The sequence below is a fragment of the Pristis pectinata genome, chromosome X (genome assembly GCF_009764475.1).
Source record: "Pristis pectinata isolate sPriPec2 chromosome X, sPriPec2.1.pri, whole genome shotgun sequence".
Lineage (NCBI taxonomy): Eukaryota > Metazoa > Chordata > Chondrichthyes > Rhinopristiformes > Pristidae > Pristis > Pristis pectinata.
The window spans coordinates 13,417,983-13,442,664 of record NC_067450.1 but is presented as its reverse complement, the minus strand read 5'-3'; the positions used below and the strand labels follow the sequence as shown (position 1 = coordinate 13,442,664).

The window sequence follows — 24,682 nt, the reverse complement described above, 5'->3', positions numbered from 1 at the left end:
CATGCCATACACCTTCCTTACCACTCTATCAACCTGTGCAGCCACTTTCAGGGAGCTATGGACTTGGACCCCAAGTTCCCTCTGTACATCAACCCTGTTAAGGGTCTTGCCGTTAACAGTGTACTGTCCCTTTACAATTGATCTCCCAAGGTGCAGTACCTCAGATCTGGCCAGATTAAACTCCATCTGCCATTTCTGTGCCAATATCTGCAATTGATCTACATCTCACTGTATCCTTTAGCAATCTTCTACACTGTCAACAATGCCATAGTCCAACCTTTGTGTCATCTGTGAATTTACTAATCCACCCATCCACATTTTCATCCAAGTCATATATATCACAAACAGCAGAGGTCCCAGTACAGATCCCTGCGGAACACCACTAGTCATGGACCTCCAGCCAGAGTAAGTCCCATTGACCACTACCCTCTGTCTTCTATGGGCAAGCCAATTCTGAATCCAAACAGCCAAGTCATTGTGGCTCCCATGCATCTTAATCTGGATGACCCTCCCATGAGGGACCTTGTCAAACACCTGACTAAAATCCATGTTGACAATGTCCACAGCTGTACCTTCAACACATTTGTCACCTCCTCGAAACACTCAGTCAAGTTAGTAAGACATGACCTGCCCCGTAAAAGCCATGTTAACTGTCCCTAATTAGGTCATAGTTTTCCAAATGTTCATAAATCCTATCCCTAAGAATCCTCTCCAATAACTTCCCTATCACTGACGTGAGACACACCGGTCTATAGTTTCCAGGATTATCCCTATTTCCCTTCTTGAATAATGGAACAACATTAGCTACTCGCCAGTCCTCCGGGACCTCGCCTGTGGCTAGAGAGGACATGAAGATCTTGGTCAAGGCCCCAGCAATCTCATCTCTTGCCTCTCTCAATAACCTGGGGTATATCCCATCAGGCCATGGGGACTTATCCACCTTAATGTTCTTCAAGAGACCCAACACCACCTCTTTGTTTATCTCAAAATGTCCCAGCATATTAGCACTCTCCTCTATGTCCTGCTCCTTGGTAAATACCAACACAAAGTACTCATTTAGGACCTCGCCCACATCCTCCACCTCCCAGCATATGTTCCCTCCTTTATCCTTGAGTGGTCCACCCTCTCCCTAGTTATCCTCTTGCTCTTGGTGTATGTATAGAATGCCTTGGGATTCTCTGTAATCCAACTTCCCAAGGACTTCTCATGGCCCCTCCTGGCTCTCCTAATTCCCTTCTTGAGTTCTTTTCGAGGTAAAGCAGATGAACTTAGAGCCTGGATTAGTGCATGGAACCACGATGTTGTAGCCAGTACGGAGACTTGGTTGAGGGAAGGGCAGGACTGGCAGCTCAATGTTCCAGGGTTCAGATGCTTCAGACATGCTAGAGAGGGATGTAGAAGAGGTGGAGGAGTTAAACCACTGATCAGGGAGAATGTCACGGCAGCACTTAGAGAGGACATCCTGGGGGGCTCATCTGGTGAACCAATATGGGTAGAGCTCAGGGATAAGAAAGGTGCAATCACTATGATGGGGTTATACTATAGGCTTCCCAATCACTACCAGGTGACAGGGGAACAGATACGTAGGCAGATTATGGAAAGATGTAAAAGTAACAGAGTTGTTGTAGTGGGTGACTTTAACCTCCACAATATTGACTGGGGCTCCCTTAGTGCCAGGGGCTTAGGTGGGGCAGAATTTGTTAGCTGCATCCAGAAGAGTTCCTTGACACAGTATGTAGGTAGTCTAACCAGGGAAAGGGCCAGACTGGATCTTGTATTGGGAAATCAGCCTGGCCAGATGATCGGAGTTTCAGTGGGAGAGCACTTTGGGAACAGTGATCACAACTCTGTAACAGACAGTTATGGATAAGGATGAGACTGGTCCTCGGGGGGGGGGGGGGAGCTAAATTGGGGAAAGGCTAATTCCAACAATATTAGGCAGGAGCTGGGGAGAGGAGATTGGGAGCAGCTGTTACTGGGTAAGTCCACATCTGCATGTGGGAGTCACATAAAGACCAGCTGGTTAGAATTCAGGACCAACTTGTTCCTGTGAGGAAGGAAGACAGGGATGGCAAAGTTCAGGAACACTGGATGACGAGAGATGTTGTAAGTTTAGTCAAAATGTAAAAGGAAGCATATGTCAGGTTTTGGAAGCTGAAATCAGAGGGGCCCTTGAGGAATATAAAGGAAGCTGGAGAGAACTTAAACAGGGAATCAGGAGGGGTAAAGGGACCATGAAATGTCCTTGGCGAGTGGGATTAAAGAGAATCCCAAGGCATTTTGTACGTACATTAAAAACATGAGGGTAAGTAGAGAGGGGGGAGGACCACTGAAGGACAAAGCAGGGAATTTATGTCTGCATCCAGAGGAAGTGGGCAAGGTACTAAACGAGTACTTTGCATCGTTATTCACCAAGGAGAAGGACATGGACGACAGTGAGATCAGGGAGGGGTACGCTGATATTCTAGGGCATGTTGATATCAAGGAGGAGGAGGTGTTGGGTCTCCTGAAGAACATTAAGGTGGATAAGTCCCCAGGGCCTGGTGGGATCTATCCCAGGTTATTGAGAGAGACAAGAGAGGAGATTGCTGAGGCCTTGACAGAGATCTCTGTATCCTCTTTAGTCACAGGTGAGGTTCCAGAGGACTGGAGAGTAGCCAATGGTGTTCCTCTGTTTAAGAAGGGCAACAGAGACAAACCAGGAAATTATTGGCTGGTGAGCCTGCCATCAGTGGTGGGGGAATTATTGGAGAAGATTCTTAGAAATAGGATTTACTCACATCTGGAAAAGCATGGACTTATTAGAGATCATAAGAATGGCTTTGTACAGGGGAGGTCATATCTTACAAACTTCATTGAGTTTGTTGAGGAGGTGACGAAGATGATTGATGAGTGTAGGGCAATGGATGTTGTCTACATGGACTTTGGTAAAGCTTTTGACAAGGTCCTTCAGGGTAGGCTGAGCCAGAAGATTAAGGCACAAGGGATCCATGGTGATTTGGGAGATTGGATTCAAAATTGGCTTGGCAATAGAAGACAGAGGGTAGTGGTGGAGGGGTGTTATTCTGACTGGTGTTCTGCAGGGATCAGTTTTGAGATCTGTTATTAGTGATATCTAGAGGTGATTTGGATGAAAACGTTTGCAGATGTCACAAAACTTGGTGGAGTTGTGGGATAGTGAGGAAGGTTGTGAAAGGATTCAGCAGGATGTAGACCAGTTAGACATGTGGGCAGAGAAATGGCAGATGGAGTTTAATCTGGACAAGTGTGAGGTGTTGCACTTTGGGAGGTCAAATGTAAGGGGAAAGTGTACAGTAAATGGCAGGACTCTTAAGAGCATTGAGGTACAGAGGGACCTTGGGGTGCAAGTCCAGAGCTCTCTGAAAGTTGTGGTAAAGAAGGTATATGGCATACTTGCCTTTATCGAATGGGATATTGAGTATAAAGGTTGACAAGTCATGTCGCAGCTGTATAAAACTTTGGTTAGGTGACATTTGGAGTATTCTGTGCAGTTCTGATTGCCACATTACGGGAAGGATGTGGAGGCTTTGGAGAGGGTGCAGAAGAGGTTCACCAGGATGCTGCCTGGATTGGAGAGTATTAGCTATAAGGAGAGGTTGGACAAACGTGAATTGTTTTCTCTGGAGCGTCAGAGGCTGAGGGGAGACCTGATAGAAGTATATAACATTATGAGAGGCATACTTGTAGATAGGATAGATAGAGCCTGTTTACCAGAGTGGAAAATACTAGAGGACATAGGTTTAAGGTGGGGGGGGGGGGGAGGGAATTTAAAAGAGATGTGCGAGGCAAGTTTTTTAACACAGAGACTGGTGGGTGCCTGGAACTGGCTGCCAGGAGAAGTGGTGGAAGTAGATATGATTATGATGTTTAAGAGGCATTTAGACAGGCACATGAACAGACAGAGAATGGAGGGATTTCGACCACGTGCAGGTAGATGGAATTAGTTTAAATTGGCATCGTGTTCAGCACAGACATTGTGGGCCGAAGGGCCTGTTCCTGTGCTGTTCTGTTGTGTGTTCTAAACCCAGAGTTTTCCTGGCAGCAAAACTGCACATTTACGGTCACGGACTTTTACTGTGTGGGTTCAGCTAGAATGTCCTTTTCAGTGTCTACCCTCTGCAAGGCAGCTTGCAGAGCAGTGATGCCCTTTGAAATGACAACATGAAGGCTGGAAATAGATTCTCCATTCATCCAATCATACTGAAAAATCCTAAAAAAGAACAGAAAATGCTGAAAATGCCCAGCAGGTTAGGCAGCATCTGTGGAGAGAGAAACAGAGGTTTCAGGTTGATGACCCTTCTTCAAAACTGGGAGTAGTTGGAAATGCAGAGAAAGTGGGGATGGGGAGGGGAGAACCAAGAGGACATCTGTCACAGGGTGGAAGGCTGGAGAGATTAAATGACAAAAGGATGAGAGGGTTGTAATGGGAGACGTGAGGGAGCAAAAGGTCAGAGAGAGTCAGACAAAGTTTTGAGTCAATGACCCTTCACCAGAACCAAAAAGTTAGAAAATAAGTGTTTTAAGTTGCAGAGAGGGGCAGAGGTGAAGACGGGGTACATATGACACAGTTACTGTTAATCATGGCTGCCCTGTCTGGAGGCGTGTAAATAGAGGAAGATGAATTGGAGCAGTTAGAGGGGCACTAAGCAACTTCACATTGTGTATAATGGCTGAAGATGTTTTTGCAGCTCTGAATGAAGGAGTACAATGAAGTTTCCAAACTTGAAATTCCCAATGTAAACATCTCTTAACAGCCCCAAAAGCTTCTAATGTGTGTTGCTTCAGTTCGCTCAGGGTGCTGGTCTTGGCTGGTCCTTCCTGACCTCACTCCTCTCATAATCACTGTGTCGACGGAGATTTACTGAGAGTGCAAGAGGCCTTTGCTGGGAGTGCATACCGTAGACAGAGAGGAAATAAGGCAGAAGTTGTGTGAGGAGGTTTGTATTGGAAAACCTACTCGCTTCTTCCACAAGGACCTTCTGAGATAAAAACAGGGAATGCTGAAAGGACTCATTAGGTCAGGCAGCCTCTGTTAATGTTTTAAGTCAATGACCCTTCAGCAGAGGCTTCTGAGAATCTGGGTGCTTGCCTGTCACTCATTCTGGAGAAGATTCTTCCCCCAGCACCCTGGAAACAAAAGAATCAAAAGGGAGTGCAAGTTTGCTTTGAAGGGCATTCCTACTTTACATGAGTGTTTGGCTGAGCTGTCAGAAGGTGCTTCACTGAAGTGGGTGAACTTAAGGTCGTCAGTTATTCCAGTGTCCTCAAAGTTCATGTTGGTTGTGAAGGTGGATTTGAGTGAAGAAGGTGCTTGAGCATTTGGAGAGGTTCCCCTTTGCATTAATGACTTTCACTGACTCCCCGGTGTTGATCAAGGTGAACCTGTGTAAATGTGAGTGCAAGGGGATTGAAGTTGTAAATGGGAGCTTTATCTTAACTGGATGTGCCTTGGCCCCACTTGTAGGAAAATTGAACCTCATTCCTATTTGTGTGACAGATGTTGAGTTGGTGGAGGTTGCATTGACCACCTCTTTCACCTCCTCCCAAACACCTTGCTTGGGATTTTGCACCTTCAGTGTCCAGTGTGGAACCTTCAATGGCATCTGGAGGAGATCAGATGACTATGTGACTGAAAAGGTGATGCAGGGGCGAGGGATTTAGATTCCTAGGACATTGGGACTGGTTCTGGGGAAGATGGGACCAATATAAGCAGGCCATGTTACACCGAGGCAGGAGAGGAACGAACGGTTCCCAGCGGGGTGCTTGTTAGTGTTGTTGAGGAAGATGTAAACAGGAAACTGAAAGGCAAAAGTGGAGGACAAAGAGATCAGGGTGAGAGGCAGGCAGAACCAGGGAACAAAATAATGCCAAGGTAACTAAGAACACTAAAGAGGCAAGACTGAGGCATTGTGTCTCTGAGGAAGTAAAGGGTTAAGAAATTGTGACCGTACATATAACTAATGAAAAAATACCACACACAGCAAGCCCCTGACTCAAGACCAGGTGGTTGTCCTAAACAATGAGTGTGAAGTTTGTCTTAAAACAATGAGTGTGAAGTTTGTCTTAAAACAATGAGTGTGAAGTTTGTCTTAAAACAATGAGTGTGAGGTTTGTATTAAACAATAAGTGTAAGGTTTGTCTTAAACAATGAGTGTGATGGTTGTCTTTGAATCTTAGGGTCCCCAATTGAAATTGGTGTAGCTGCATTGTTTAAGTGTGTGACAAGAACTGTATAAATTAATGTCTGCCCCTCAGTATTGTGGAGACCTCTGATAAAGACTCTACATGAGAGTTTGAGGAGAATTCTCCCGCAGTATACTGCTAATAAACGCTTTTTAACAGAATTAATCTGTGGCACTGTGTGATTTTGCAGCAGGCAGGAGTGGGAACTTAAAATTGGGATAACATCTCAACACACAGGGTATTCACCATGAGGTAGAGGAATTAACAGTGCAAATAGATGTACCTGGATAGGATATAGTTGTGGTCACAGAGACATGATGCAGGGTGGCCAGGGATGAGAACTGAACTCAGTGTTCAGGGGGGACAGGGCAGACAGGTGAAGGAGGTGGAGTGGTGTTGTTAGTAAAACAGGGTGTCAGTACAACAGTGAGGAAGGATTTAGCTCTGGGAAACCTGATGTGGAATCTGTATGGGAGGAACACCAAGGGTGGACACGTTAGTGAAGTTGTATATGGGGGTTGTATATAGACCCCAAACAGTAGTGCTGATGCAAGGGACGGTATTAAGCAGGAAACCATAGACACACGTGATAAGGGTACAACTATAATTATGGGTGACTTCAATCTACATACGGATTGGGCAAAGAAAATGACCAATAGTACTACAGAGGAGGAATTTCTGGAGCACAGTTGTGGAGCAAGGGATAATGTTGGGACCCCAGCTACTCACAATATGCATCAATGATCTAGATGAGGGAATTAAATGCAATATCTCCCCAGGTTTGGAGACACGAAGCTGGTGGGAGGAGGATGTCGAGAAGCTCCGGGTTGATTGGACAGGTTGAGGGAGTGGGGGGATACATGGCAGACAATGTGGATCAATGTGAGGTGATCCACTCTGGTGACAACAGCAGGAAGCAGATTATTATCTGTACAGTGATAGATTGGGGAAGGGGGAGATACAACGAGACCTGGGTGTCCTTGTGCACCAGTCTTTGAAGGTGAATATGTAGATATAGCAGGCAGTTAAGGAAGCAAATGGTGGTCTTCACAGTGAGAGGATTCGAGTATAGGAGTGGGGATATCTTGTACAGGGCCTTGGTGAGACTGCACCTTGAGTACTGTGTGCAGTTTTAGTCTCCGTATCTAGAGGGAGTTGAGTGAAGGTTCACCAGACTGACCCCTGGGATGGCAGGAGTGACGGATGACGAGAGATTGGGTCAAGTAGACTTATAGTCACTGGAGTTTATTGGAGTGAGAGTTGACCTCAGAAACCAACAAAATTCTAATGGGGCTGAACAGGTTAGATGCAGGAAGGATGTTCCCGATGGTGGGGGGCGGAGGGGGGGGGGGTGGGGAGTTCAGGACCAGGGATCACAGTGTAAGGATAAGGGGTAGTCAGCTAGGACTGAGACAAGGAGAAATTTCTTCTCCCAGGGAGTGGTGAATCTGTGGAACTCTCCACCACAGAAAGCAGTTGAAGACAAACCATTAAATATATTCAGGAAGGAGTTAGATGTTGTTCTTGGGGCTGGAGGGACCAAGGGATACAGGGAGAAAGGTGGAACAGGGGACTGGATGTGGATGATCAGCCATGGTCATATTGAATGGTACAGCAGGTTCGAGGGGCTGAATGGCCTACTCCTGCTACTATTTGTTTCTATGTTATCTCCATAGATGTATCAGAAGGTCTATAGATGCATAATGCTGCTGTCACTTCCGAGATGTGCTCAGAGCTATTTCACAATGAGGACTGTAAGCAAACTCATCTTACATAAAGAAGTGCTTAGAATCATAGAAACAGCACAGAAGGAGCCAGTTAGCCCAGTGGATCTTTAGTAGAATTAGCCAATTTATACCTTTCCCTGTTCTTTCCCCAGAGCCCTTTATGTTAAACAGTTCTCTTTGAACATTACTCTGGAAGTTATTTCCACCATCCTTTCAAACAGTCCAAATCCACAAACATTAAAACATAATGCAAAACAAAGTATCACTGTGTTCAGTCATATGTAATTATACATAGAGTCATAGGTCACAGAAACAAGCCCTTTGGCCCACACTGTCTGTAGGGTACCGAGCTTACTCATCCCATTTTCCAGCACTCAGACAGTGGGATACCTGCTTGGGTAGTGGATAAATGCCTGGGAATCCCACTAATACTGGCTCCACTGTTGGATCCCTCATGGAGTCCAGTGATGGAGCTGTGACAGATTTGCAGGCATCTGACACTCAAAATTACAGTCTGCGACTGAGCTGGGACTGACTGAAAGTTACCACTGACCACAGTTAGTAAGACTTGGCTCATTAAAAGGGCCTGTGTCTGTGCTCTATCACTCTATGATTCTATGTATAATTACATGCGAGTGAACACAGCAAGACCTTGTTTTGCCATTCATTTTAAATGGTTGTGGGTTTATTTCCTGCAGTATCTATTCAGTGAAATCTTTTTGGTGCTGAAACTTCTAGGGCCTGAAGAACCTTTGAAAGTAATCTTCTAAAAAATCCTTAATGTTTGGGATGTGGGGGTTACTGGTAATAGATTGTCCTTTCCTACTTGTTCCTTTAGAGATCTGAAGTTGTGATCTTCTTCAACTGCTGAATTCCATGGGTTGACATTATTTCACAATCCTGTTCATTACGCATTGCAGGCATGTCTGAACTGCACAAACAAATGAGATGAAGGTTCTTCCTGATGATTGGCCATTCATGCAGGAAAAGGTATCTGTGTGTACAAGCCAAATTCCTCTTTGGTTGCATCTGTCAATATTGATAATCCCTGATAGTCTGCTCATTGGGTGATAATAATGGTGCTATGAAATAACTGAAAACATGCTCAGCATTCAGAAAATTGGTTCCTGCTAGCCAATCTCTGAGAGATTTGGGGGTGGAGTGGGGGAGAGGTAGTGGAGACACTGCAGTTGGAAAATCCCCTGGATTTTCTGCAAGAGGGCCATTGAGGGCAGCAAATGCCATAGGTGGGTAATGTGGACTTTCTAGAGGGAGACAGCAGCAATTGCCAGTACACAAATCCGTTTGCATCTAGTAGTTTATAAAGGTACTCCTGAAAAATGTGGCTTCACTTGAAAGCTTCTTCAACCTGGAGTTGCAAATCTACAAGGGTCAAAAGTGAGCACTGCCACAGGCACTGGGCATAACACAAGAGTGTGCGCAATTTAGTCACTTCTTCAGTTGTGATAGCAACTAGTATATTTCTCCAGCCTAATAATTCAACTGTTCCTAAATCTGTGCAGGTTATAAATATACCATATAAAAAGGAGTGATATATGTATGATTAGAATCCCCCATTGTTGAAATTTGGATTCCTATCCTAGAGATTCAGAGGATAAAAATGTTAATCATTTTTTTTCTTATTTTGTTTTAGCGTCTTCAATTATTTCTTGGTGTTTTAATATGTTTGTAATGAAACCCTTTACAAATGATTGTAATTTTTTTTTATTATTGAAATCATCTTAACAGTTTTTAAATGTCTCTGATAAGAAACATTTAAAAATTGCTAAAAACGCCTCTCAGCTTTGACAGGAGGTGAAGCTGTGTCCTGTCAAAGGCTGTCAGAGGGTGGGGCTTCAGTATTACGTTTCCTCAGGCCTACTTGCCGCTGAGGCATTGGTGCACCTCAGCAGATAAATCCTGGGTGAGAGGGTCAACCACTGGCCCTCTGAATCTGGCCAGGTAAGTCCTGTAGGGCTGACTTGGAGCTCAGCCTCTGAACATGCAGAAACACAAGCATTGTCTGTGTAGTCGTGCTCAACTATTGAGGTCAGAGTGACCTTGGTTCTGGAGTGTAGGGGCCATACGTTGAACCGTTTCCCATTAGTCCTGAAGATTACTTTCACTCCAGTGTTAGATTGTTGGAAGTGGGGTGGAGCATTGCAGTGGAAAAGACTGGAAAAATGTGTCTGAGCAATGATGCACCTTTGTTAGACACCAAGGATGTGCTCAAAGCTTTCTTGAAAAAATGCGACATCCCCACTGATGCCTGGGAATCTCTGGCCCATGACCGCCAAAAGTGGAGAAGGAGCATTTTGGATGGGATTGAGAACATTGAGCCCATGTGTCATGAGCACACAGAGACCTTGCGCAAACGGCAGGAGCAGCGCACCACCTCATAGTCGACCCACTCACTGTCAAGCACTTCCTGCGGTTCCCACATTGGCAGCTAACAAAAATCTATCAATTTGTTCAGCAGTACAAAGATAGGGAATAGTACAAGATAAGGATTAAGTGGGCAAAATTCTAGCAGGCACATTTAAATGCACACGAGTGTGAGCTGAGAATGTTAAGTCAGAATATTTTCATGGTGAGATATTGCAGCCACATATGAACTCACCAACTGCAATCGTACAATCTTATGCAATTTTGGCACTTTATCTCTAAGGAAGTGAAGCAGTTATGCCACAGCAGTATAGATCTCTAATTAGGGTCCATCTGGAATATTCCATTCAGGTTTGGGTACTGAACTGTTTAAGAATTTTGTTTGATCAAATGTTATATCTGCTTCTTGTATTAATAAAATGTTTAGAACCGGGCCTTTGTTCATAGCTTATTAAGCATGCAGTACACTTAGCATACACTCACTAGATGTTGCTTACAGATCATAGCCAAATGGAGATTTGAACATTGACATTTCCTAGCTTCGTATATAGATGGATCAGATGTTTTTTCAAATCCAAGACATCTATACAAAGAGGTACTTTTTTTCCCACATCCTGATATTTCTCTTTGTGGAAATCCACACATTTTGCATTCTATCATTTGTCAAAACATGACATGCCAAAATAATTCAATTGCACTTGTCCCTTATTGATGTATAGTTAATAGTTTCAATATGCTCTCTCTCCATTGCACTGATAATACAACTCCATTGCTCTGTTATTTGTCAGTAGTTTTTCTCTTATTATGCATAATTCTGCCATTCATACTACCTTAAACTATAAAAGTAATCAATTAATTATCATTCCAAGTTCCTGTCTCTATATAAACCCTAATTAAAAAGATGATATGCGTCCAGTTGTTTCTGATACAATAATGATTACTATCTTTAATCATAATTCCTTAAGAGCAAGGATACAGTTGCACATCTTTAATTCCCTCATCGTTCAGGTGATTATTTTATCCTGAAACCAAAATCAAGCCAATCTTGGTTTAACACTTTAAAGATTATTACTGACACACTTTCCTGATCAACAAAGACTGAAGGTCGATATTACTAAAGTAGCGGTATAAATCAATAGCAGTTTCACATTTGCAGATATCAAGACAAAACAATTAATCCTTACCTAACATTCCTCTATTGTTTGGTTTAGAGTATCATTAAAACGTTATTTCACAGGAAAAAGAAGAGGCCATCTTGTTAATAAGTCTGCTACATCATTCAGCTAGATTTCTATATTAAGTCTATATATCCATCCTAACTCCATATAACTTCAGACTATGTTGCCATTCTAGTGAAAGCATTTGACTCAAATTATTCCTGAATCTATAATTTGCTACACCTTGATATTATTCTGGTGACTTTGTACTGCACCCCATCCAATGCTAAATGCAGCCCTTCAGATAGGGTTGTCCAAGCTCCTGTGCATCCAAAGCCATACCTCCTCTTCTTTGTATTCCAGCCGTCCTGAGATAAGGGCCAACATCCCATTAGCCTTTTTGACTGCTTTTCAGACCTGTGCAATTTGGTGATTTACATAGCTAGATTCCCTTTACAGATCTTCTTTTCTCACTTTTAATAAAATAGTCTAGTTTGTTTTACATGGGGATTCAAAGTGAATCTTATTGCAAAATAAGAGAAACAGGTTGGTGCTCACAGGTTGATTGGAAAGGGCAATACAGTCAGATCATTCTCCATTTGAGAACAAACCAACAACTCAGAGAAAGTGGAGCACAGTACAACATGAAACAAACCACAGAATAGAAATCTGAGGAAGATTACCAAGTATATGTCAATCAGATTGATGAGTGTTGCATTACTATTGATGGAAAAAATGGTGTAAAAATGCCAGGTCAAATAATATCCTCCAGTGCAATGTGGGGACTGATAAAGCGGACATTCAAAGGACCATTTCAGGGAAGATCACAATTTAGGATCAATAATTAAACCTGGTGTGGACAACCTTCAAAAACAGGAGCTTGTAACAACAAAATGAATAGTGGATAGGTGTTGCTGCACAAACTATCAAGAGAAAGAACCCTGATGATAGTGGATGAAATAAGATTAGTACTGATTAAGAGTCTTGACTCAGAGGATCAAGAAGCAAGATAAGTACGGATGGAGATAAAAGGTAACATAGGGCTGAAAACATTGCAGGGATTAGTTTAGAGGATTCCTATACCGATGGACAGGGTATTAATATGGAATTAAGTAAAGTTTTTAAGAATAACTATGAAATAACCTTGCGTGACTTTAATGCTCATGTCGGTTGGTTAAAAGTGGAATATTAAAGGATTGTGAAAGGTATGACTTTTCATCCCTTGGAAACCATACTTTATGCTCAGATCAATACATCTTGAATATAAGGGCTGGGATGTCACCTTACAACTTTACAAACCATTGGTCAGACCACAGCTGGAGCACTGTGTACAGTTCTGGTCACCACACTACAGGAAGGATGTGACTGCACTGGAGAGGGTGCAGAGGGGATTCACCAGGGTGTTGCCTGGGACAGAGTGTTTCAGTTATGGGGAGAGACCGGAGAGGCTGGGTCTGAGTGGGGACCTGATAGAGGGGTACACAATTATGAAGGGGATAGATAGAGTAGATAGTGAGAAACTTGTTCCTGTGGCACAGGTGTCTAAGACAAGAGAACATCAGTTTTGGGCGAAGGGTAACAGGTTTAGAGGGGGTCTGAGGGGGGATTTTTTCCTCCAGACGGGGGGCTGGAATCTGGAACGCACTGCCTGAGGGGGTGGTGGAGGCAGAGACCCTCACAGCGTGTAACAACATCTAGACAAGCATTTGAATCACCAAGGCAGAGAAGGCTATGGACCAAGTGCTGGGGAATGGGATTGGTACTTGATGGCCAACATGGATGGTGAAGGGCATTATGACTATATGACTCATTTCAGTTGATCTGATTTATTCTGATCGGGAGCTCACTGTTTTCATTCCAAGTTAGCAATGTCTTTGTTGAATTTGTTCTTGATGGGTTAACCCCATAGCGGATTGGTGGGCTGGCGAGGAAGGGACGCGACGGGTGAAGCCGATGATTGGGAGAGAAGCAAATGGAGGCGGGATTGTATTTGCCGTGAGGTGCCACTGGGTTCTCAGACTCAGAGCGGAGGCTTGTTAGCTGCGCGTTAGAGTTGCGAAACGGATTTTAAGGTCATCTGTAATATACAACGGCATTTTTATCTTCAGCATGGCAACTAGCCAAGAAAAAAAGAAGCCAAGTAACAACGGTAACTTTTTACTGGTTTTCCAGATACACTTCTAGTTTGAATCCCAACTTGGCTGTTAGTTTTTAAAGATGCTGTTGGAGAATGTTATTTGTAAACAGTTGTTATTTGTAGAGGTGGTTGTAAGAAGGTGAAGAAGGATGGTTAAAATGTCTAGGTGGGGTGGGGGGAGCTCTTCCGCCGCCTCAATCACTGAGCCGCTCCAAGTCCAGGCTCATGAGCGGAGACAGTGGGCAGCTGCGACTGGGTGCTGTTGGATCAAGTGCTGTGTTTTACAAACCTTACCTGTTTATTCTTGCTCTTCACGGTGGGCGAGGCGCCTCTCTGATCCTGCCATGCCCGCTGCCCGAGGGCGGGAAGCCGGCCTCAGGGCGCTGACCGATGGGCGGATGAAGCCGGACGAAGCGCCTTCAATGGTCTGGGGAGCTGATTGGGCGTCGCCAGTTGGCCCCTCCGCGGTGAGCTTCTCGCTTTCTCTTTGGGGGTTGCCGACTGAGAGGGGGTCAGGCATTTGGGGCTGAGGTGATCATTTTAGGAACTTCAACATGGGCCATTCCCCGAACAGATCATCCCAACATCAATCCGGGCCGACGCTCAGCTCATGAGGGTCAAATGGAGAGATTGCCTGGTGGGGCGCCTGAAGTCCTGTAACGGCTCAGTCCCCTCCGGGGAGACTGGAAGTGAAGAGGACGCTGGCAAGAATAAACACTACCACTGACCAGTTGGGCCGAATGTCCTTTCCTGCGATGTAGCTTTACTGCTGCTAAAGTTCGAACTTCTCCAATCTTCTAATTCTTGACTTTGGTAACGATCCTATCGGTTTACATTTTGAATCTTAAACAAGCATTAATAGTGGATGTTGTCTATTTGGACTTTAGCAAGGCCTTGGACAAGGTCCTGCACGGTAGGCTGGTCTGGAAGGTGAGGTCCCATGGGACCCAAGGAGAGTGAGATAGGTGGATTCAATATTGGCTCGGAGGTAGGAAGCAGAGGGTGGTGGTGGGAGGTGGTTTCTCGGAATGGAGGCCGGTGAGTAGTGGTGTGCTGCAGGGGTCGGTGTTGGGACCCTTGTTATTCATTATTTATACAAATGATTTGGATGCGAATACACAAGGCTTGATCAGTAAGTTTGCAGATGACACAAAATTAGGTGTTGATAGTGAAGAAGGTTATCGTAGATTACAGGGGATCTTGATCAGTTTGGGCAGTGTGCCGAGGAGTGGCAAATGGATTTCTGGACAGATAAGTGTGAGGTGATGCAATTTGGAAAGTCAAACCAGTGTAGGACTTGTACTGTGAATGGTAGGGCACTAGGGAGTGTAATGGAACAGAGGGACCTAGGAGTACAAGTGCCTAGTACATTGAAAGCGGTGTCACAGGTAGGTAGGGTGGTGAAAAAGGCATTTAGCACGCTGGCCTTCATCAGTCAGGGCACTGAGTTCAGGAGTTGGGACGTTATGTCGCAGTTGTGCAAATCATTGGTGAGGCCGCACTTGGAGTACTGAGTACAGTTTTGGTCACCCTGTTATAGGAAAGATGTGGTTAAACAGTAACGGGTGCGGAGAGGATTTACAAGGATGTTGCCAGGACTAGTGGGCCTGAGTTACAGGGAGAGGTTGGCCAGGCTAGGTCTTTATTCCTTGGAGCGCAGGAGAATGAGGGGCGACCTGATAGAAATGAGTAACATTATGAGAGGCAGAGATAAGGTGGACGGTAACAGTCTTTTCCCCAGGGTAGGGGAGTCCAAAGCTAGGGGGCATAGGTTTAGGGTGAGAGGGGAAAAATTTAAAAGGGACCTGAGGGGCAACTTTTTCATGCAGAGGGTGGTGAGTGTATGGAACGAGCTGCCAGAGGAAGTGGTTGAGACAGGTACGATAGTATCATTTAAGAAGTACATAGAGGGGTAGGGCTTAGAGGGATATGGGCCAAACACAGGAAAGTGGGACTAGCTGGGTGGGTACCGTGGTTGGCATGGACTGGTTGGGCTGCAAGGGTGGGTAGTTTGAGGTGGTGCTCTCCTCCTGCCACTTGTGTGAGGTTTCTATGTGCCCCTGATGCATTCACTTGCTTCTCAATACTCCATTTGAGTGGTTATGAGTGAGGGATTCCCTTGAGTCAGTGGGGATATTGCATTTTTTTTCAAGGAAACTTTGAACACATCCTTGAATTTTCTATCCATCTGGTAATCGCTTCCCATGATCAAGTTCGGAATAGGGTTTGTGTTTGACACCTGACTGACATGGTACTGAGGCTGCTTTGTCTTTTAGGGTACAATTCTAGGAGCAAAGTCATAACTGAACATTTATATAGGTAAATGCTACTAGTTAGACTATACCATATTATTTCCTACCCTCGGCAGTTTATTACCTATTCTTGCAGTTCAGCTTGAATCTCAATAGCTTTTAGTTTATCCAACAGCCTTTCATGTGGAACTTGTTATAGCCTTCTGACAGTTTTTCACAGTCCACTTGGGCTGTTAACTGAAGTTAGAGTGGTGTCACAAACCAGCAACAAAAGAAACACACTGAGCATGATTCAGTGTTAAAAACTATTTTATTAATCACTACTTATGATAATACGTAAAATAAAAGTTTAAAAAAATGTTAGTATGTTAGAATTCAAAAATGTTAAACCTCGAACGTTAACCCCAAAACTAAACTCGTCGTGTGTGTGTGTGTGACAAAGTCCAAAACTCCCAGTTCCGGAATGGTTCTTAAAGTTCAGTTCCGCAAGCCATAAGGTGAAACATGAGCAAGGGCTTCTTCAACAACCACCGTTGTCTGAAGATAAGATGTAGATGTAGAGAAACATAGGGAGAGTAAATACGAAATCCAAATGTTCCATGATGGAACCCAAACGACACTTCAGTGTTTACTCGGTAGTGACTTCCTCACCCCGAAAAGCATCCGAACCGTGGTCGTCCACACACAAATACCTGTTTCCTTCTACAGGTCAGCAACAAAGTGAACTCCACCGGATTACTTCCAACTTCCATACATGGATTTCAGTGGCAAACACAGTTATTGTTTCTCATTCATCGATAGAGAAAACAAGCAGGCTGGTGTCTCTCTCCCTTCTCTCTCTCTCTCCTTCTTCTAACTTCTTCAACCACGTCATTACGTGCTTTATCTTCTATTGACGTAAGCACGCCCCACACACACATACACACACACTCTCTATCTTAAAGGGACTTTCACTGAGTCCGTAACAGTGGGTCAGAAATATCTTCCTATTTTGACTCTGACTGCAGAGTACCATGATATTGGTGTACAGTTAATCCCAAGTTTGCTCTGAATCAGTTCTGTTACTTGCATTGAAAGGAATGGAGACTAAATGGTCTGTTTCTTTGAATACACAATAGCCTGCTTCCAACATGCATCAACTCCTCATGGGCCCAGTGCAGCACAAGACAATCCCATTTCTGGCCCTTTCTTGCTGTTTATTGACTCCATGGTCTCGCTACTCTCCTTAACATTTTGAGGATCCTTTCAAATGACCAGCACTTCCATTTCACATGTCTGGTTTGTTTAGGGAAGAGAGGTTGCTCATTTCTTGTGAATGTCTAGAAGCAATAATCATTCAGATCATGACATCTTGAGGCTGAGCTGTGTTTTCAACCTGTTGTTTCTTGTGTAGATCTTAACTCTCTCCTGAAGAATTTTTAACTGTTCATCCACTGCATTTGCACTCCCCCAGTGTGTCTGTCCTTCTGGTGCTCTCTTTCATTCAAGTTAACCCCTTTTCATCTGATCCTCTGTGTAAACCTTTTGACAAGGTCCCATGTGGAAGGCTGCTGTAAATGCTTAGAGCCCATGGAATCCAAGGCTAGTTTGTGTATTGGATTTAAAATTGGCTTGGCAACAGGAGGCGGTGATGGTGGAAAGTTGCTTTTGTGATTGGAAGCCTGTGACCAGTCCTCCCATACGTCGGTGAGACCCGACGCAGATTGGGTGACGGCTTTGTCAAGCACCTTCACTCCGTCCGGCTCTCCACTTCTTTCTTGACGACAGACCCAACCAGTTCCTCTCCTCCACCAGGAGAAGGGGTCACAGTGGTGTGGGTTGGGGGATCCTTGCTGAAGAAGTAGGCCCGGAGATGGAGGCGACAGAAGAAGAGCTCGGCGTCACGGGCGCGGAACTCATTGAGGTACGGGCACGGGGATGAAGGCAAGGCCCCTGCTGAGGACAGAATGTTCAGCCTCAGAGAGGGGAAGATTAGAGGGGATATTGAGGACATGGCAAGGGATGGAGCTGGATTCAGGCGAGGTTGGAGGAGTTACGGGAAACGGTGTGGTAAAAAGAGGAGGGCCCAGAGCAGTAAAGGGGGATGAGGGATAGGGGGAGGCATGTGAGACCAGGGGTAGGTGGGGAGTGGTTGTGGAAGCAGAGAGGCAGTAGGACCCAGCGACAGCACGAGCGATCTCGGCCTGGATGTAGCCAGGGCGGGAACCAGCGGCGGTGGGGGCTCTGGTCTCCACCTCAGTTTCTGTAAACCTTTCAGAATCATGCCCCCTTCTCATTCTTCCCACCAGAATGTAACACTAAACATTTTTCAGCATTAAGTTTCGTCTGTCACCTATCTACCCACTCCACCAGCCTCTCTCTAATAAGTCTATTAATATCCTCTCTATAGCCCAAATCCCATAGTTCACTTTCCCTCCTAGCTTCATCATCTTCACATATGCATATTGTGCTCTTTTCACCATGGACATCCAGTCCCTGTACACTTAAGGAAAGCCTTAAGGCTCTCCACTTCTTTCTTGACAACAGACCCAACCAGTTCCTCTCCACCACCACTCTCCACCGTCTGGCAGAACTAGGACTCACCCTCAACAACTTCCCTTTCGGCTCCTCCCACTTTCTTCAGACCAAAGGTGTAGCCATGGGCACTCACGTGGGCCCCAGCTATGCCTGCCTCTTCGTCGGCCACGTGCAACAGTCTATGTTCCAAGCCTACACCGGTAACGCCCCCCAACTCTTTCTCTGCTACACTGATGACTGCATTGGTGCTGCTTCCTGCACCCGTGCTGAGCTCAGCAATTTCATCAACTTCGCCTCCAACTTCCACCCTGCCCTCAGGTTCACTTGGTCCGTCTCCAACACCTCTCTTCCCTTTCTGGATCTCTCTGTCTCCATCTCTGGAGACAGATTAACCACAGACATCTTCTACAAACCCACTGACTCCCACAGTTACCTTGACTACATCTCTTCCCACCCTGTCATTTGTAAGGATGCTATTCCCTTTTCTCTGTTCTTGTGATGAGGCCTACCCCTCCAAGATATCCTCTTTTTTTTCCCCCAGAAAATCCCCCTTGCTGCTATCAATGGAGCCCTCACCCATATCTCTTCTATTTCCCATATATCTGTCTCTCCCCCCTCCCCCCCATTTTCCTCTCTTCTTTCCCTTTTCTTCCTCCCCCCCCCCGCCCCCCCCCCCCCAAAGACATCCTCACCTACCACCCCACAAGTCTACGGATCAAACATATTCTCCAACGGGATCTCACCACCAGACACATCTTCCCCCCCTGCCCCGCCACTTTCCACAGGGATCGCTCTCTCTGTGACTCCCTTGTCCCCTTGTCCCTCCCCACTGATGACCCTCCAGGTACTTATCCCTGCAACCGTCTCAAATGTTACACCTGTACCTACATCACCTCCCTCATCACCACTCAGGGCCCCCAGACGGTCCTTCCAGGTGAGGCGGTCCTTCGGGTGTGACTCCATTGGGGTCATTTACTGCATCCGGTGCTCCTGGTGTGGCTTCCTCTGCATCGATGAGACCCGACACAGATCGGATTGCTCCATCAAGCACCTTTGCTGCATCCGCTGTACCAGCCGGGATCTCCTGGTGGCCAGCCATTTTAATTCCACTTCCCATTCCCACACTGACATGTCTGTCCACGGCCCCCTCTACTGCCTAATTGAGGCTGGACGCAGAGGAACAATACCTCGTATTCTGCCTGGGTAGTCTCCAACCTGATGGCATCGACATCAAATTCTCTAAATTCCAGTAACTACTCCCCTCTTTTTTTCTCCTCCTTCCCTCCCCCAACCCCTCCATCTGCCCATCACCCCCTCATTCCTCCCTCTGGTTCCCCTCCTGACTTCCTTCCCTCTATTCCACGGTCCACTGTCCTCTCCTATCAAATTTCATCTTCTTCAGCCCCTTGTCACTTCCACCTATCACCTCCCAGCTTCTGACATCATTCCCACTCTCCTCCCTCCCTCATCTGCCTATCACCCACCAGCTCTTGCTCCCCTCTTCCCCCCCCCCCCCCCCCACCTCTTTATATTGGTTATCTACCCTCCATTTTTTTCTGTCTTGATGAAGGGTCTCGACCCAAAATGTTGACTGGTAATCTCCCTCCATAGATGCTGCCCGACCCACTAAGTTCCTCCAATGTTTTGTGTGTTGCTACAGAAACAGAGGTCTGGAGTTTGTATGCAGGGGTCATTAAGAGTGACCGGGCTGCTTAATGTTCACGAAGTTACGATAACTAGAGGACCAAGTTGATGGTTAGGTGAAAGGTACAACTGTTAGGGAAAGTGAGGCCGAGTTTGTTTTGCATGTGCGGCTAAAGAAGTTGGGTCTGTGTTCTTGACAGTTGAGAAGAATGAGGGGTGATCTTATTGAAACACACAAAACCTAAAGGGGCATGGCAGGGTAGATGTGGAGATGTTTCCATGAGTGGGAGAGTCTCGAAAGAGGGGACGTAGTTACAGGATTAGGGGGTGGTCATTTCAAACTGAGGTATGTAGGAACTTCTCACAGAGGGTGGTGACTCCTTGGAATTCCCTGCCCTAGAGGGTTGTGGAGGCCGGATCACTGGAGGGAATTTAAGGAGGAAATAGACAGTTTTTGAAAGATGGGGCGGTTGAGGGCTATGGAGAATAGGCACAGGAGGAGGAGATGAAATCTGGGCAGATCAGCCATGATAATAAATGGTGGGGTAGGCATGAGGGGCTGAGTGGTCTACTATTTTCTTGTGTCCCTATTTTGCACAAAGAAAAGAAATTTGTTTGGGAGATGATTATGGGTAGAGAAGGATACAAGGGAGTGATTAGGGATGGGTAAAGCATCAGGGTGGGAAGGCCAAAGTGAAGTTTCGGAACAATTGGTATGGAAGGAAAGATTTTTGGGAGATAAGATACCTTTATTAGTCACATGTACATCGAAACACAGTGAAATGCATCTTTTGTGTAGAGTGTGCTGGGGACAGCCCGCAAGTGTCGCCACGCTTCTGGCACCAACATAGCATGCCCACAACTTCCTAACCTGTATGTCTTTGGAACGTGGGAGGAAACTGGAGCACCCGGAGGAAACCCACACAGATATGGGGAGAACGTACAAACTCCTTACAGACAGTGGCCAGAATTGAACCCAGGTTGCTGGCGCTGTAAAGCGTTACGCTAACCGCTACACTACCGTGCCTGCCCTCCAAGGATAGTGAAGCTGGTGGAGAGGCAGCATGATGCAGTTGAAATTAACAAGGGTGGGCAGTCTTTCTGTGCAGAGGCCAAAAAAGCACTGAGGGAGTTTTTTTTTTAAATGTACCATTCCACAAATAGCAACTGGATAAATGACAAACTGCTCTGTTTTTGGTGTTAGCTGAGGGAGAACTTTGTCAAGGAGTGTGTGCTCCCTGTTTCTCAAACTGAATCACTTAAGTTTACATCCCTTGAACTTGAGTGGGGATGGGTGTTTACTCCAGGGAAATGACCAGGGTTGGGGAGAGACTAGGATATCCAAGATGGATGAGATGCAAATGTTAATAGCCCCACAGCCTCCTGATCTGCAGTTAAGACGACCAGCAACTGCTGCCCCATAAGTGAGAGTTGCAGGTAGTTTATGATATTGGGCATTTCCCTGCCTTGAGCCTTGCTTGACAGGGTGATTCAATATTCATAGGACTGAATCTATTTATATTATGGTAGTTTAATTTATGGGATGTGGGTGTTGCTGGCAAGACCAGTATTTCTTGCCCACCCTAATTGCCCTTCAGAAGGTGGTGATGAGCTGCTGCCTTGAGCTGCTGCCTTGAACTGCTGCAATCCTTGTGATGCAGGTGCTCCCAGGGTGCTGTTTTGTAGGGATTTTCCTGAGTTTGACCCAGCAACAATGAAGGATTGGTGTCTGTATTTCCAATCGGGATGGGGAAACTGCAGATAGTGGAGCTTGCCAGCTGCCCTTGATCTTCAGATGATAGAGGTTATGGGTTTGAGATTCTGTTGAAGAAATGTTGGTGAGTTCCTCTGGTGTGTTGAGTAGACTAGTCTTCATGTACCCCTTGTTGGATCTGCTAGGTGCTTGTGTAATCCGAGTGCTCAGTTTAATCCCTTCAATGCCAATTATTTAATAGATTGGTGCTAAGAAACCTTACTTACTGCTCCCACCACCCTGTCAATACCCCATAATCAAGCAGCTGTAATCTGTGCTCACCCATTTGAGAGAGCCAGAATAAATCACACCAGGTACCCATTTAAACAATTTGCACAGTACAGAATTTCAACACCTTAAATGGTGGTGTGAAACCAAAGAGCAGAAGATAGACTACCACGATAATTATTTCCGTTAAGCTCTCTTTTAACCTATTTTAACAATGGCTAAATATAACGGTTGTGTTTTATCATGTAGTTTCAAATTTCAGGTTTGTGCTTGCATCTTCCTTTTGTGTTTCACACTAATGGAAGGGGGAGAAGGAAGAACTGAAATCTCAGCTTGTTGATTAGATTTGCACTGGGGCCTCAGGGGCACTTGTAAAGAAAACCTGGGAGCAGTGTTACCGAATCAGGGTCTCAACCTGAAATGTTGACCATTCCTTTGCTTCCATAGATGCTGCTTGACCCACTGATTTCCATCAGTAGTTTTTGTTCCAGATTCCAGCATCTGCAGTCTCTTGTGTCCCGAAGAAATAGGCACTTCAACTTTCATTGCATTGAGGTGACCCTGTTTAAAGCGTGTTCAACCCTGTCTAGCCAAATGCACTAAAGATTGCTGACATTTGCATCTTTGTCAATGGGGTGTTAACATTATTTACAGGATTGAAGTCGGCCTATTTGCCAGTATCTATGCAAGCGTCATCCAAGTTGTCATGACAATGTAGTTTATATTTCACTTGTAAGTAATCCTGATGCTGATTTGTATGAGCACTGATAAGTTTTGTCTTATTTACTTGGTTTTATAATGGACTAGTGTGTGTGGTAAAACTGTGTTTAACATAGATGCTGGGGGGGAAAAATGTACCCAGCTCGACCTTTGAAACTGTTTTCCTAAAGCAATGATGAAAGTGCAATGTGGAGTGGTTGTCTGCTCTGTTCTCCTTCTCTCTCAGATCAAAATGGAGCATTTCTAAATTAGATTGTCAAGCACTGCTACCAGGTCTGTCCAAATGATTGAAATCCTACTGTTGCTCTGTACCCACATCATTGGTGAAAATATTGAGTTGGTGCCCATGGCTACTCTGGGGTGGTGCTGGTATTGCCCTGGTGGTAGGGGGGTGTAGTTGAGCCAGCTCCTTGGTGCCAGGACGGCTGAGGTCCTACAACATCGGAGCATTTCGTGATTTGCACTGTAAGGGGTGGCGGTCTCAAGTGTTTATAAAAGCTCCCACACTGTTGCAGAGAATAGTGGGGCAGGTGATCTGGCCAATACTTATCCCTCATTCTTTCCTGACAAAAAAAAATAGCTTCAGTTATTCTATTTTATGGGAATATCTCGAAAAACCTAAAAAAAAATAGAAGCAGGAGTAGGCTGTTCAGCCTCTTGCGACTATTTCATTCAATCTGATTGTGACTGATCTTTTACCTCAGCACTTGCCCATGTCCCTTTGATTACCGTGATATCAAAAAATCTACCAGCCTGTATTGAATGTGCTCAGCAATTGAGCCTCTACAGCTGCCTTGGTAGAGAATTCCAAAGATTCATTGTCCTCTGGCTGAAGAAATTTCTTGTCTGTCGTGAATTGCTACCCTTTTTTTTGAGACTTGTTATCAGATTGCTGTATGTGGGAGCTTGCTCTGTGTAAATTGACTGCTAGATTTTCTGCACTGGAACTGTGGTTGCACTTCAAAAAGTTCTTCAAAGGGGATCTGCCTTTCCCTCACCCACCCTCCGCTACATTAGTTAGGATAGTGAGGGATCAAGTCAAGGGGTGATGTCCTGCCCAGCTGGGCACCCAGCAGGTGCTCTGAGGATCGTGTGGTCAGCTGTGTCGAGGCTGGAGATGTTGAGGGACTGACTACCTTTCTCATAGTTAAATGAGACATTGATTAGTCTTTTTGAGAGCTGTTTCAGGCCTGTGGGAATGGGAAGAAGCCTGATTTGAAGAGGTTCAAATGAGGAGTTTTCGGAAAGATGGGCGCATTTTAGATAGCAGCATTATGATTTGCCTGCAGAGGGAGGGGGGAGTGGAGATGGAACTGCGGGGTCAAAGGCTGCTTTTTGAAGAAGGGGCTGATAACAGCTTTGAAGGGGATGGTGCCAGAAGGGGTTAACTCCTAACTATATTGATTATCGTGGGGGGGGGGGGGGATGCGGTCAGTGCAGGAAGTTTTGGTGGTCAGCTGTTCAGTGGGAGAAGGAGGTGGGTCTAATGGGAAAGATGAGTTTGAAGAGAGCGTGGGGGGAGGGAATGGGCAATGTGAGTTTGGGACCAGTGAGGGATAGCTTGAAATTTGGTCTGACAGGCTATGGGAAAGTAGGTAAGAGGCAATGGGTGGGTCTTGATCTTAGAAGTCTAATAGCTCTTCGAGCTTGCTGTTGCAGATGCAAGTGGAGGAGAGGAGACTCCTCTAAAATGGTTTTTAGTGGAGAAGCTGCTGGGGGGTTCATCTTTGCAGTCCAGGATGACGCAGGAATAGAGACGAGAACAGGGCTTGGTGGTGTGTTGTCCAGCCAGATCTGGGGTAACTGGTGGGTCCTCCACCTCCTCGCCTGTGTCCCATAGACTTTTGGAAAGTAGAGTTGAGAGCTATGCCAAGGTGAGTAATCCTCCCAAAGTGCTTCACCTTGTTTTTATCAGGATTAAATTCCAACTGCCATTTCTCTACCAAGTAACAGCAAGG

At 45.4% G+C, this 24,682-nt stretch overlaps 1 protein-coding gene and 1 long non-coding RNA gene across 3 annotated transcripts in view; one reads left to right on the top strand and one right to left on the bottom strand.

Annotated features, from left to right (window-relative positions):
* LOC127567055 (uncharacterized) overlaps positions 1-14,074 on the bottom strand; it is a 30,662-nt gene extending 16,588 nt beyond the window's left edge. Inside the window, exon 1 of the long non-coding RNA XR_007955837.1 lies at positions 13,905-14,074. This is a non-coding gene — a long non-coding RNA (uncharacterized LOC127567055). The remainder of the gene's footprint in view (positions 1-13,904) is intronic.
* The window catches only part of csad (cysteine sulfinic acid decarboxylase), a 42,405-nt gene continuing 31,209 nt past the window's right edge, over positions 13,487-24,682 (top strand). For both annotated transcript variants that reach the window (XR_007955836.1, XM_052009716.1), the window contains exon 1: positions 13,487-13,622. Coding sequence is in view for 1 of the 2 variants with exons in the window: in XM_052009716.1 (XP_051865676.1) it covers positions 13,583-13,622 (40 nt within the window). In the remaining variant the exon portion in view is untranslated. The remainder of the gene's footprint in view (positions 13,623-24,682) is intronic.